The 15,070-nt window shown below is 44.4% G+C and overlaps 1 protein-coding gene across 1 annotated transcript in view; it reads left to right on the top strand.

Moving 5' to 3' along the window:
- Positions 1-15,070, top strand: part of grik4 (glutamate receptor, ionotropic, kainate 4) — a 175,696-nt gene that overhangs the window by 29,745 nt on the left and 130,881 nt on the right. The window contains exon 4 of the mRNA XM_038961883.1: positions 12,526-12,691. Coding sequence (XP_038817811.1) covers positions 12,526-12,691 — 166 coding nt within the window. The remainder of the gene's footprint in view (positions 1-12,525; positions 12,692-15,070) is intronic.

The raw sequence follows: 15,070 nt of genomic DNA, 5'->3' as shown, positions 1-15,070 counted from the left end.
TTTCTGATCCAAGCCCCTACCTTTTTTTAAGGTGTCTGTGACCAACAGATGCATGTCTGTATTCCTAGATGTGAAATCCACAGATTAGGGCCTAATGAATTTATTTCAATTGACTGATTTCCTTATATGGACTGTTAATCAGTCAAATCTTTGAAATTGTTGCATGCCGGTTGATATTTTTGTTCAGTATAATTTACATCAGCTGTAAGGAGCTCTGACGTGGGTTTGAAAATCAAGGAAATGTCTCTGTTTTAAGCATGAAACACACAGAATATCTCACTGCCTATAGACTGCCAATAGGTACTTATCACAGTGGGAGGCCGTTCATTCTATTGCTAGAATAAAAGCGGTACCTGCTGCATGCTGACTGGTAGCGACAAACCTGACGGTTCTGCTTTTAGATTTGCAGTGCTCGTCAGTGGCCGAGAACTTCACTTTGTGCCAATCAGAGTGCACGAACCCCCACATGGTGGGAGCCAACTGGAGTGACAACAAAAACAAAAAATACATCCAGGGCTGCGGTTTTCGAACAAATTGTGTAACTTTGAAAACGATGTTGCGGTTGAAAATGTATTGGTAGCGGGTTGGTTTTTTGGGGCTACTTCTAGTGAGTGAGTGGGTGAATGGTGGGGAGGGCTGGATGGGTGTTTATGTGTTGAGAGCACTGGTTGAGAGAGCGCTGCATCTGAGTCACGGAGACAGAGCAGCACACCCATACGTCGTGACAACTGTTTGCCAGTCGTCTGTAGGTGGTTTAGATTGTCATCTATATGCAACCCTTTCTCTATACAATATGTTAACGCACTAGAACTGATATAACAGAGACAAAGCAATAGAAAATCACTTTAGGCGCACTAGAGGGCTTTCGATAAATAAACTGCATTCTAATGTCGACTTTTCTTATGGAAAACCATATCAAACGAAGTTTTTTTTTACGCGTGCTCAGTTCTTGGGTCTCGAGCGCTGCACGACTGAACATTTGAAATGGAAGTTATAGAACTCCATCGCATGCTTCTGTCATGGGAAAAAAGTCCACAATGAAACATTCTGACATTAAATGTGGAGAATGACAAATTTGCATCTGTTGGCTAACAAGTTGGCTATTAATTGATATGCCATTGTAGGCTACTGTAGCCTACCATGTGATACAATGAATATGTTGAAATGACGATATCGCTGGACTCATTGCAAATCAATTTGTGCCACTTGTGTAGCCTACCTGGAGCTGGTAAACGGCTTTAATAAATAACCTATATCTTCCGTTTATTGTGGTTGTTGTAGCCTTGTGTTATTATGCAATTATCAATGGCCATGTTTAGTTAATTCATTTGGATGTTATCAATTGTGATTATGGTCACTGCTCTATTGCAAATGTATCATTTTGCACATTTAATGTCGATTTCATTGTGGACTTTTCTCTGAAATGAGATGTTGGCCTATCAGGGGCTATAGACAACCTGAATCTAGCTCAGCAAACCATGGTAAAGTTGAATCGCAATTATAAACCCAGATTTTAGTCAGTAGCCTATGCCTATTGAAATAACAAGCCAATCTAAATAAATAGACCATTTATAACTGTTTGTAGTCTTAACAATCTGGCTCATAATAACTGCGCAATTGCCAGAAAATAGCCTAACTGTCACGTTCTGACCTTAGTTCCTTTTCTATGTCTTTATTTTAGTTTGGTCAGAGCGTGAGTTGGGGTGGGCATTCTATGTTTTGTAGTCTAGGTTTTGTATTTCTGTGTTTGGCCTGGTATGGTTATCAATCAGAGGCAGCTGTCGATCGTTGTCTCTGATTGAGAATCATACTTAGGTAGCCTGTTTTCCCACTATGGGTTGTGGGTAGTTGTTTTCTGTGTCTGTGTCTTTCCATACAGAACTGTTTCAGTCTCGTTCATTCTCTTTTGTTGTTTTGTCATTCAGTGTTCAGTTGGCTTTCATTAAAATGGACACTTACCACGCTGCACATTGGTCCGATCTTTCATACTCGTCATCAGACGAGGACGAGTACCGTTACACTAACAATCGTTTTTTGAAGTTAGTCCAATTTTTTTATATAAAAATAAATTATTAGGTGGTATAAAAAGTTTATCCAAGTATTTCACTCAAACTCTCCTGTTGGATTTATTTATAGTTATTCACATGGGCAAACAGGATTTATTTAATATAATAAACTGGGTGGTTTAAGCCCTGAATGCTGATTGGTTGTATATCAGACCATGTACCATAGGTATTGCAAAAAAAATATTTTTACTGTTCTAATTATATTGGTAACCAGTTTATAATAGCAATAAGGCACCTCAGGGGTTTGTGGTATATTTGCTAAAATACCACGGCTAAGGGCTGTGTCCTAAGAACAGGGACCACACCTCCTAGGTCCTTATTGTTTAATCATTGCAGTCAAACATGTTAAATCGACATCCATTGATGGAAAATTATCTGGCGAGTTTAATGAGGGCAAATTATATTTTATCTTGGGACATATTGTTAAGCTCGCAAGAATTATAATTTTGATGGCAAACCGAATTCAGCTTCTTAGTCTACATCGTCAGAAATTATGTCGATATTCCTTCTTAAGATCGGACCCTTTTTCAATTTCGCTTAAAATGACCTAAATCTAACTGGCTGTAGCTCAGGACCTGAAGCAGGGATTTGCATGTTCTTGATACCATTTGAAAGGAAACACTATGAAGTTTGTGTAAATGTGAAATTCATGTAGTAGAATATAACACATTAGATGCATTTTTCTTTGTTTTTTTTGTTCCATCATCTTTGAAATGCAAGAGAAAGGCCATAATGTATTACTCCAGCCCAGGCACAATTTAGATTTTTGTCACTAGATGGCAGCAGTGTATGTGCAAAGTTTTAAACTGATTCAATGAACCATTGTATTTCTGTTCAAAATGTTGTATCAACTTGCCTTATTGGTTTATAAATACATTTTCAAGTTCATAACTGTTCACTCTACTCAAACAATAGCATGGTATTCTTTCACTGTAATAGCCACTGTAAATTGGACAGTGCAGTTAGATTAACAATAATTTAAGCTTTCTGCCCATATCAGATACAGTTGAAGTTGGAGGTTTACATACACTTCGGTTGGAATCATTAAAACTCTCCACACATTTCTTGTTAACAAACTATAGTTTTGGCAAGTCAGTTAGGACATCTACTTTGTGCATGACACAAGTAGTTTTTCCAACAATTGTTTACAGACAGATTATTTCACTTACAATTCACTGTATCACAATTCCAGTGGGTCAGACGTTTACATACACTAAGTTGACTGTGCCTTTAAACAGCTTGGAAAATTCCAGAAAATTATGCCATGACTTTAGAAGCTTCTGATAGGCTATTTGAAATAATTTGAGTCAATTGGAGGTGTACCTGTGCATGTATTTCAAGGCCTACCTTCAAACTCAGTGCCTCTTTGCTTGACATCATGGGAAAATCAAAAGAAATCAGCCAAGACTTCAGGAAATAAATTGTAGACCTCCACAAGTCTGGTTCATCCTTGGGAGCAATTTCCAAACACCTGAAGGTACCACGTTCATCTGTACAAACAATAGTACGCAAGTATAAACCAATGGGACCACACAGCCATCATATCGCTCAGGAATGAGATGCGTTCTGTCTCCTAGAGATGAACGTAGTTTGGTGCGAAAAGTGCAAATCAATCCCAGAACAACAGCAAACGAGCTTGTGAAGATGTTGGAGGAAACAAGTACAAAAGTATCTATATCCACAGTAAAACGAGTCCTATATCAACATAACCTGAAAGGCCGCTCAGCAAGGAAGAAGCCATAAAAAAGCCAGACTACGGTTTGCAACTGCACATGGGTACAAAGATCGTACTTTTTGGAGAAATGTTCTCTGGTCTGATGAAACAAAAATAGAACTGTTTGGCCATAATGACCGTCGTTAGTTTTGGAGGAAAAAGGGGGAGGCTTGCAAGCTGAAGAACACCAACCCAACCGTGAAGCACGGGGGGTGGCAGCATCATGTTATGGGGGTACTTTGCTGCAGGAGGGACTGGTGCACTTCACAAAATAGTGTGAATTAGCTCGATAACGTTATGGAAATAGGATTTTTGGGATAAATGTGGCAAGTCATCTCTTGCTACAAAAATAAAATTGTCTAGTTTTCAGGCCTTGTGGGCGGGTTTTGAGGGGTCATTGCACTAGTAATTTTAGCTAGACCTGGCAACCCTACAAGGTTAAATGTCATGAGCCAGTCATACTTCATATGCAATGTAGGCTATGGCATGGTAGCTGGCATGCACAGACGTAATGCACACAACACTAAATACTTATAATTGACATTATGATTAAATTAGATTCCATGAAACAGCTGCCTGTGTTAGCTGCTGTCTGTGGCTTTGGAAAACAATCCATGTGGGTGGGCTCCATTGGATGACCACCTTCTAACGGGAATGCCCCTGTCATTTGTGACGATAGAATGATATTTTGTCTTAAATTTAAATTATTTCAGAGAGGACCTTTGATTCATTGGATTGAATAGTGATTTAAATGTTTCACCAAATGTCGTTATGTGAATAATGTCAATACTGTTGAATCAGAGATGGTAACGTGCCTTTGAATCATATTTTAGACAGTATACTTAAGTGGCTAGTGTCAGATTTACTTGGATCCTTTGAGATAGCCAATTTCAATGTGTTGGAGCTATGATTTCAAAGATCTCTTATACATCTTTGGCTCAGCAAACCTTCTTAGCCATAATCCCCAGTTAAAAATATATTCTATATTCTTCTTCCCTCCCATTGTAGAATGACTATTTTGGCATTTGGCATCCTTTTACCCCGGCACTCAAACGCATTTCTTCATGATAGAAATGAGGTTCAATATTTGCTGTATTGAGACGAGTAAGATTATAGTAGTTCAGTGGGGCAGTGCTTACGGCTGCCCTTTGAAACTGACTGACATGAGGACTGCATGCAGAGCACTCTTCTGGAGGACTTCACAATAGCCCTGGAGAGGCACAAGAACTGGAGGTCTGTCACGCCCTGACCATAGAGAGCCTTTTTATTCTCTATTTTGGTTAGGTCGGGGTGTGACTAGGGTGGGTGATCTAGTGCATTTATTTCTATGTTGGCCTGGTATGGTTCCCAATCAGAGGCAGCTGTTTATCGTTGTCTCTGATTGGGGATCATATTTAGGCAGCCATTTCCCCACTGGTTTTTGTGGGATCTTGTTTTCGTGTTGATGCCTGTGAACTCTACAGAACGTCACGTTTCGTTGCTCTTTATTGTTTTTGTGAGTTTCAATTAATAAACATGTGGAACTCTACGTACGCTGTGCCTTGGTCCGAGTATGATTACCACGACGATCGTGAGAAGGTCCCTCACATCCACACGCGCTCTCCCTTTCTTTGTGAGAATACATTGTGAAAATTGCTTGTAATTCTGAATGTCAGTCATGTGCAGATATTCAAATACATATTTTTTTTGTGGTGAGGCTGCCACGGTGCTTGTGTAAAAAAATTATTCAGTCAAATGTTAAATCAAAAAATTGAATATATACTGCAATCCTTTCTGTCAGGCCCAAATGTTAAATTTAATGAAATGAGAGTGTGAAAACACTGGGTCAGTTTACCCTGCCAGGTTCTCATTGATAGTGCATGTTAATTCAGGATTATTTCACTCGGCCGAGCATGAGGCATCAACTCTGACCACTATACACGATTAAAACACGGTTGAACAGCCATGAATGGACGTTGAACACATTTTTTTATGGTCTCTTGGTCCTCCAAATTTACATGGTTATTGTGAAAGCAGTAATTAACATATGGTATTCAATTTCTGCCCTGTGTTTCTCTGACATTGACCTGTGTGTTGACTGAACCCACTGTGTGTGAGTCGTGTGTGTCAGCTGGCTCAGTCTGATTGTAATGGACACCATGTTCTCTGGCCCAGCAGCACATATCAGTGTGTATGGTCACGGTGTGGAATTGCTTTTATATCGCACGCAGTATGCTCACGTTCCTGCCTATCCTCCATGCCCCGAGACCATATTCCAGGAAATATCCTCTCACCTAACATTTCCCTGGTAGTGCTTTGAGATGCACGGAAATCAGTCAACGCAAGTCTCCTCTCATTCGCACCCTCCACCTGCACTTCACCACGCTCAGCATCTCTGGCTGATTTCCGAAAGAGGTAGAGGTCGGACCTGGCGATCCCCCAATGAAAACTCAGTGAGAACGCTTGAGAGATCCTTAGAGGGATTTTCGGCCGGATCTTTTCTTACCCCCTTATAATCACACACCATCAGCCCAATACTGGATCCCTTTTTCTGAGAACAGACAATATTTCGTTTGGGGTAATTAAATGTTGACTTAAATTTTTCGATGTACTGTAATTGGCCCTTTATACCCAGAGGCTATTTGCGGGGGAAGGCTTCCTCTCCTGACTGGTGGATGGGATGCTATGTCTGCCGATGGTGATGTTTCGGATGTTAAGCTCGGTGTCACTCGGTGCAGGGTGCCTCTGTTCCGCCTGCTTGCAAACAAAACACAGGTGCGCCTGCTATTGCTGCTGGATTGCAATTAGAGATGCACAGCTGTTGCACACACCCCTCCTGACCCCCTTCTTCTCTGTGTCATTGATCTGTCTTGTCGAGGGTTGCAAGGAGATCTGTGCATATCCAAATTCACTCCCTCTGTCTTCAGGAAGCGGCTTTTATTTGATCAGGGAGATGAACGCGAGCACGGCCGCTCTCTGGTTGCCAGCGATGAATGGGCGATGCAAATTCAATTTGGCCGTTTGTTGTCCTTATAGATATGCAAAAGCGTATTCCGTTTTCCATTGTTCCTTTTGTTTCCTAGTCATCTGTGTCATTACACTGGCCCTTTTGTTTAGGTATTAGGTGATAAGGTTCGAACAAACCCGTCTCAGATGCGGTTCTCGGAACCACTGAACAGAATGAATTGTCCCACAAACTCTCTATGCCATGTCTCACTTGTCTAACATCTGGACTACCTAATACCTCCCTCAGGAACTTCAAGAGCTGAAGCGTTTAATTCCTTACAAAGAATACCGTGAAAATCTTGCTTACGAGCCCCTAACCAGAGTTTTCAAAAAGTAAGATACATTTGCTGAATAAACGAAAGGAGAAATATGAACACAATAAAATAACAGTAATGAGGCTATATACAAGGAATACCGGCACAGTGTCCATGTGCAGGGTTTAGTCGAGCTAATTGAGGTAATATGTACATGTGCATAGGGGTGAAGTAACTATGCGTAGATAATAAACACGCAAGGTAGCAGCAGCATGTGTGAAGGAATATGAATGTGTGTGTGTGTGTGTGTGTGGTGTCAATGTGTGTGTTTTGGAGTGTCATTGTAGTATGTGTGAGTGTGTGGTTAGAGTCCAGTGAGTGTACATCGAGCCCGTGCAAGAGAATCAGTGCAAAATATTATAATAAAATAAGGAGGTCAATGTAAATAGTCTGGGTAGCCATTTGATTAACTGTTCAGCAGTCTAATTGCTTGATTCCAGGCTTGCCGTGCGGTAGCAGAGAGAACAGTCTATGACTTGGGTGGCTGGAGTCTTTGAAAATGTTTTGAGGCACAGAGATGAGAGTGAAGAAGAACGATAGATTTTCCAAGGAGAGGGAGCTTTTTTCTCACGGCCGGCTGGTCAATGAGATGGGGATCTGGTTACCAATGTTCCACTTGCATAAAAAGCCGTTGTGGGATACACCACAGACCGCTCCATCTTCATCAGCCACCCGCCTTGGACGAACCAAGCCAAGGGGACCTGCTCTGGGATCATTACGATAATAGAGGCTGTCTCCTCTCTCTCTCTCTCCCCCTCTCCTCTCTGTCTCCGACCCCCTCCCTCCCTCCCACCCACAGCAGCTGAGCTTCTACTCTGTGTCTGTCAGTGCCACGTATGATCAGACGAATATGATCACCCCACACTTGCCCATCCCTTCCCTTTCTCTCCACCACAGCCACCTCTGCCAGCTCTGGGGTTGACTAACGGACTGTGTTCTCCTGTGCATCTGTTCTCTGATGGGCTGTGGCCAACCTGTATGCTCCTCTCTGTGCTCAACACTGCTGGTGAGCCCAGGCACTCCACAGTGGCTCTGTTGTGTGTTAATTGTGAGTGGGCCAGTTCTGGGCTGTGACACATGGCTAATGTTTTATTTTCCCAACAAAGGACACCATCAGTTATGGCTGACACACTGCCCCCCGTAAAGGATGTCTGAGTTTTTATTAAACATGAGTTTTGTTCGGCTGGCACATAAGGGGCAAGGTAACAGATGTAAGATCTCATTATATTTTGGCTTACCATATGGCGTCCGATTTGCATGCCTCCCTCTGGGGACTCCAAGGGCTCATGGATGTTGTTTCACAGCCTACATGTAGGATTGAGTTGGACACTTGTCAACTTCTCAGTGGAAGCAGGCCTGGTAAATTAGGTTTCACCTTCAGACCAAGCGCTAATCTCCACAAAGTTAGAAATGAATACTTTCTATCACTTGACACAGCGTTTGCAGGAAACCTCAAGCTATGTCTCGGAGATCACCTCGACCAAAAATAGAGTCTTTCTCAGTCCTTTTGTGTGTGGAATAAGAATATTGTTTTAGGTGAAAACAGAGTAGATGAAAGCCAACAATAACCTTGAGTCTTCTCAGAACACCATAACAGACATTGAACAATATACAGAGGAATGCATTTGCTTGTTGCGATGGTATTCTCTGTGTTTTACTGTAGCTTGGTTAGGGGTCTGTGGTTATACTTTTAGGGGTCTGTGGTTATACTACTTGAACAATGCATCATGAAGGTTTTATACCATTACCACTATCATTACCAATAATGCCATCAAGATAGATAAGTAGATGATTGCAGGTGAGGTCACCAAGCACCACTTCCCATAAAATATTGGAAAATGACTGGTGCATTCCACACACCAAAGGTCGCGCCTGTCCACTCAAACAGCCCAAAGGATTGTGGCCACTGCCGTCTCGTCCCGGCGTAATGACACCTGTCGTAACCATTGAGAATAACAATCCTGATCTATGAGAATGCCACAATGAGACCCCACCGTCATAGAGGAGTCGCGTTCGAAACGTGCTGTTGCGAATGCAACACCAACCAGTCAGGGGCCAAGGTCATGCTTGTGAGACGGTAGCATTATGTAGGCGTTCACGGTGCATACCGCAGGTGTTCCAGTGTGTTCTCTTCACACCTGTGGATAGCGCCTGGTTTACTAGTTAGCCCTGCTCTCTGGCTCGCTGCCTCACTTCAGAGTCCTGTGCGGGGCTCTCTCATTAAACAACTCTGTCACACGGCAGTAGCACACACTTGACACACACAACCAGAAATTGCATCTCTAATACACTAGCAACCCTCCCCTCAGTCTCCACCTCTCCGTACGGTACTGTATCTGACTGGCGCATAGACCAAGCTCCGAGAGACGTAGTGGGGTTTAAGTGTCATACGATCGCGTTTGCTGTAAATGATCTGTCAGAGGATGGTACTTGTAGACGGGCTGGCTATTTCACTGCATAATATCCTATTTTTCCTGTAACAGTCATATATCTATATGGGTCAATGTGATTCATTCGCTTTTGAAACCTTTGTCGGTAAGACGGCAGTAAGTGTGCTGTCTATGTATCTGTTTTACTGAAGTCTGATTTAAGTAGTAGTCCCTCAATGATGGAGGGACATTAAAAGGTTTTCCAGAGACAACTGGAGGAGGAGGTTACATCGAGGGAAATGACTCTTCAAACCAGGGTGATCATGACCCACTTCCCCCGCCTGAATGAGCTCACCATCTCCCAGACACGAACCCTTGACATCACAACGTTGTCTCGTGGCAGGTTGTCGCCATGGTTTTTATAGAACTTCCAGGGTCTGCATTGTTGTTCCTGACGAAGAGCACCTCTCAACTGACATTGAATTAGTTCTATGAGTTAAACGTCTTCTATGAGCTCACTGAAACCAAAGAAACCAAACCTTTTCCTTACTGATGCATTTATATTTTCTACACTGATTTATTGTTTTATTCATACTGATCACTGTAGACCTACTGGGCTAGTTCTTATGTCAGTTTAGCAGGCCTCTTTGCTGTGGTCTCATGCTTTGGTAGACAAATAATTCCTTCATTGAGCCAACATATCACAGCAAGTATTCACCAATGGGCCAATGGAGGTCTCCTCTCTTCTCTCCAAACCCGACTGCTTCACAGCAAAGCTACCAGAGCGGAAAAAGGCTCTCCAAACAAAAGGGGCACGGCGATAACACTCTGCAAGCCGTGCTGCGAGAGCGAGAAGGGATCCTGGAAGGGCAGAGGGATGGGGAGCGGTGGAGGGGTTGCATTTCCCCTGTGTGGCTCGGCCGTTATCCGTGTTTCACATTTTTGCCACCACAGCCACCGCCTGTCAGGAAAAGAGCGCGCTCCATCCATCCACGCTTCCCGGGGACGCCATTACACCCTGATGGGCAGGGATTTAAAATGAATTGGGGATAGAGGGGCATAGGGAGAGCGATGTATGGGCACGCGGAACTGTGCAGGCAGGCAATCTGCTGTGATGAAGAGGCCTCCCAAGTGGCGCAGCGGTCGAAGGCACTGCATCTCAGTGCTAGAGGCATCACTATAGACCCTGGTTTGATTCCAGGCTGTATCGCAACCAGCCGTGATTGGGAGTCCCATAGGGTTGCACACAATTGGGCCAGCATCATCCGGGTTGGGGTTTGGCTGGGGTAGGCCGTCATTGTAAATAAGGATTTGTTCTTAGCTGACTTGCCTAGTTAAATAAAGGTTCAATAAAAATGTAATTATCTCATGGTACCTTCCAGGTACCCCTTCAAGCCCCACTGTGTTAGCCGCTGCCCACCTGGTGTATTGCGTTCCCAGAGGCCCCACAGCCTGCTGCCCATCAGCCTGGGTGCATCCATCCACACCTCGGTGGATAGCGAATTAAAAGAGAGATGATTCAATTGCTTCTGGAAGACAGGAGCGAGGAGAGATAGAGAGGGGAGATGCACTTGTGTTTGCATTTTTTTTTAAACTTTTGCAAGTGGGGCACAGGTAAGTTATGTTAGTCATAACTTTGGAAGTTGAGAGCGAGGGGGGTTGGACATCTTCATAGACTCTCTGCACATTTGTGTTTATCCTCTTAGAGAAACTCAGGACTTATTATGACTGGATCCACAGCAGAGGCACTGAAAAAAACGGCTGCGATTTATTTAGCACATCAAACCCCAGCTGTGAAAACAGACGTCCAATCAATGCTGAACATCCCTGAACGTTACAGGAAGTGTTTGTGATTGGAGATTTTTGGTCTCTTATCGATTCTTATCTGAGTTTTGTGTTTTTAACTTAACGCTTGGGACTCATTTAGCCTCATCACTGCATCGCAGTTCTAGAGGCGTCACTACAGACCCAGGTTTGATCCCAGGCTGTGTCGCAGCCGGCCGAGACCGGGAGACCAATGAGGCGGTGTACAATTGACCCAGCGTCGTCCGGGTTAAGGGAGGTTTTGGCCGGCCGGGATGTCCTTGTCCCATTGTGCTCTAGCGACTCCTTGTGGTGGGGCGGGCGCATGCATGCTGACATGGTCGCCAGTTGTACGATGTTTCCTCCGACACATTGGTGCGGCTGGCTTCCGAGTTAAGAGAGCAGTGTATCAAGAAGCAGTGCGGCTTGGCAGGGTCGTGTTTCGGAGGATGCATGGCTCTCGACCTTCGCCTCTCCCGAGGCCGTACATGTGTTGCAGCGATTGGACAAGACCGTAACTACCAATTGTATATCATGAAATTGGGGAGAAAAAGGGGTAAAAAGTAAGAAAATATATAATAATTTAAAAAACAAGATTTGCAACGCTGCTGGGTTTTTCACGCTCAACAGTTTCCTGTGTGTATCAAGAATGGTCCACCACCGAAGGAACATCCAGCCAACCGGATACAGCTGCGGGAAGCATTGGTGTCAAAAGGGGCCAGGGTTCTCGTGGAACGCTTTCAACACCATGTAGAGTAAATGCCCCGATGAATTGAGGCTGTTCTGAGGGCAAAAGGCTGAGGTGCAACTCAACATTAGAAAGGTGTTTTTATGTTTTGTACACTCGGCGTATAAACTGTTCTTTATTTAATCAAGCTCAGGAGCTCTAGTTCATTTAGTAGGCGTCTGTGAGGGAGTTCTTGAATTATTCAAATTAGTTTTTATTAGTTTCAGATATAAGATGCTTCTAATTAGCCTGATGAGAATATAATGAACAATTGTTCTTTTGTACTCTGCACACTCCTTCGCCAATATATTGCACTTGGAACTGCTTAACGAGCAGTGCTACTAACATCTCCTCTGGCAATGCTTTGGTTTTGTCAGGATCATGCTGTTTTGTTGACACAATATTCTCATACAACAAGAGCAAACGGTCCATCAGAAAACTCTCTTTGTTACTTTATTCATTCATCCTGAACCTTATGTCTCTCTCTCTCTCTCTCTCTCTCTCTCTCTCTCTCTCTCTCTCTCTCTCTCCCTCTCTCTCTCGGTAGGTTCCCTATGTGAAAGTGGCCCCCGAGGACATTCTGAAGGTTCAGTTCCCCCGCTTCACCACCCTGGACCTGCGCCCCACCAACACAGACATCAGCCTGGCCGTGGCTGGCCTGCTCACCTTTTTCAACAGCACCACAGCCTGCCTCATCTGTGCACAGGCCGACTGTGAGTGGGTCACGCACCACTAACTCTATGTTGCCATTTGTACCATATACACACATTTCATTCCATGCACACACACACACACACACACACACACACACACACACACACACACACACACACACACACACACACACACACACACACACACACACACACACACACACACACACACACACACACTGTGGTTTTGGGATACAGTGCATTCAAATAGATGCAGAATCACCCTGCAGTTGATACACCCACACACAAGCCTATCTATAACCCAAATGCATTTAGTCTTGCATAATTCTTCCTCCCCACAATGCATCATCATCTAGTAAAACGCAGGCAAGTGACTTTGCTTTTCACATAGTCCATGAATGCATCTTCCTCTTTTTATTCCAGTGTGACATTCTTGTGTGATGTCGCATACACTTATCATCCAACACCTCCCACCCCGAGACGACAATGTCATGTCTGACCTTAAAAAGAGAAATACATGAAAATACCCAGTATGGATTCATGATCAAACCGCCAGACTCAAAGACGTCAAAGACAAAGCAAAAAAGAAGAAAGAATGGAAGATTAAATCCCAGTCTGTTTCCACCATTCCCCGTACAGGAATCAGTAATTACAAGTACCCGTACAAAGTCACATTGACCCCATCTGCTACAGGCCAACTTTCCCCCTTAATCAGCTTAGGGCTTTGAAGTGTGGCGGACTGGATTTCAGCTCTCGATTAGACCCGAAGTGTTCTCAGCTGGCACGAGCCCCCAGCCTACCCTCTCCTCACCATCACCCCCACCCCTCACATAACTCTCCCAACCAACTTCAGAAAATAATGGTTGACGTTTATGCTCAGCCAAACCAGTTTGACTGAGGTGTTACCCGAGAAACAGAGATGACAAGGAAGAAAAGAGGGAGGGAAGAAAAAAACACCCACCAACAGCTAAAGACCTTAGTGACTCAGAACTGCCTGGACTTTGATTCTTGACAATGACTGCCAGTGTCAAAACTAGCTAATTAGCTGTTATTTCCCACTTGGTGTTTATGCCTGTTGCTGTCAATCTGCCGTTTAACGGAGAGCTCATCAAACGGTGTTGCTAATCAGCCCACAGACACATGACAGTTCCGTGCCTCGCAAGAGTTACGAAACGCTGGGAAATATTGACATTTCCATGAAGGGCCGCGATCTCACCATCAACAAGCTGTGTGAGAGAGGAACCTCAAACTTTAAAATGTCCTGTTAAATATGGCTCTGTATGAGATCCTGCCTGTGTCAGTGTGGGCTAAGGGGGAATCGATAAGGCTGCTGAGGGGGAGCATGGCCCTTCCCTTCCTCAACAGGAGGATGCCAGTCACTTTAGCTGAGGGAGGGGATCTAACCATACTACTGCTATTGCACGTAGGGGCAGAGGGAGAGGTTGTCTGGAAATGACACGGGTTGTAGTGATTGCCCTGCTATGTGTCCCCTTCCGCAGCGCCACTGTAAAATACCAATGACGGCTTGGGCTCGGCAATGTGCTGTAGCAGCAGTAGCAGTAGCCGCGGTAGCGTTAGCTGGCTGGCAGAGGCCCCGTGACGGTCGGCACTGGCCTCATTAATCACAGCGGCCGGTGACAGCCTAATAGAGCGCGGCCGAGTCATGAATATTTCCCAGCCTGCCCCTGGCTTCCTGGCAGAGAGAGAGAGAGAGAGAGAGAGAGAGAGAGAGAGAGAGAGAGAGAGAGAGAGAGAGAGAGAGAGAGAGAGAGAGAGAGAGAGAGAGAGAGAGAGAGAGAGAGAGAGAGAGAGAGAGAGAGAGAGAGAGAGAGAGAGAGAGAGAGAGAGAGAGAGAGAGAGAGAGAGAGAGAGAGAGAGAGAGAGAGAGAGAGAGAGAGAGAGAGAGAGAGAGAGAGGCAGGAGTGGAAGGAGTGTGGAGCTAGCGCAAAGAAGGACACCCATTAATCTGGCTAACCTGCCTACCGCTATCGATGGCCGTGTAGTTGTGTGTGCAGTCACCGCACTCATGGAGTAGTACAGTAGGACATAGAGAACCTAGCCGCAGGGGTGGAGGAGAACTGTGTGGGAGAGGGGAGCACTTTGTTAACAGGGAGATTTGTGCATGGGAGGTCAGCTGGTGGGCAGCAGACAGGTGGGAGGTGACAGATCACCCACACTCTATTTCTGGGGGACTGGCTCAGACAAGACCAGCGGGGACAGGGGGGTGGGGGGCATCCTGGTCAACACAACATCTTATGTTATGAATCCGCTATCACCTAACGTAGCATTTTATTGTCTGTCTGAATTGAATGAGCTAGAAGTAAGGCAAATAGTACCCTTTGATAGTAAAACCTGAAATGACTTCTCGGATGACATGCACCTTAGCAACCAACTCCCTATGTTTTTTATTGAGAGAGG

Source organism: Salvelinus namaycush, chromosome 23 (genome assembly GCF_016432855.1).
Source record: "Salvelinus namaycush isolate Seneca chromosome 23, SaNama_1.0, whole genome shotgun sequence".
Lineage (NCBI taxonomy): Eukaryota > Metazoa > Chordata > Actinopteri > Salmoniformes > Salmonidae > Salvelinus > Salvelinus namaycush.
Note: the sequence above shows the minus strand (reverse complement) of the source record. Positions and strands in the feature narration are given on the sequence as shown.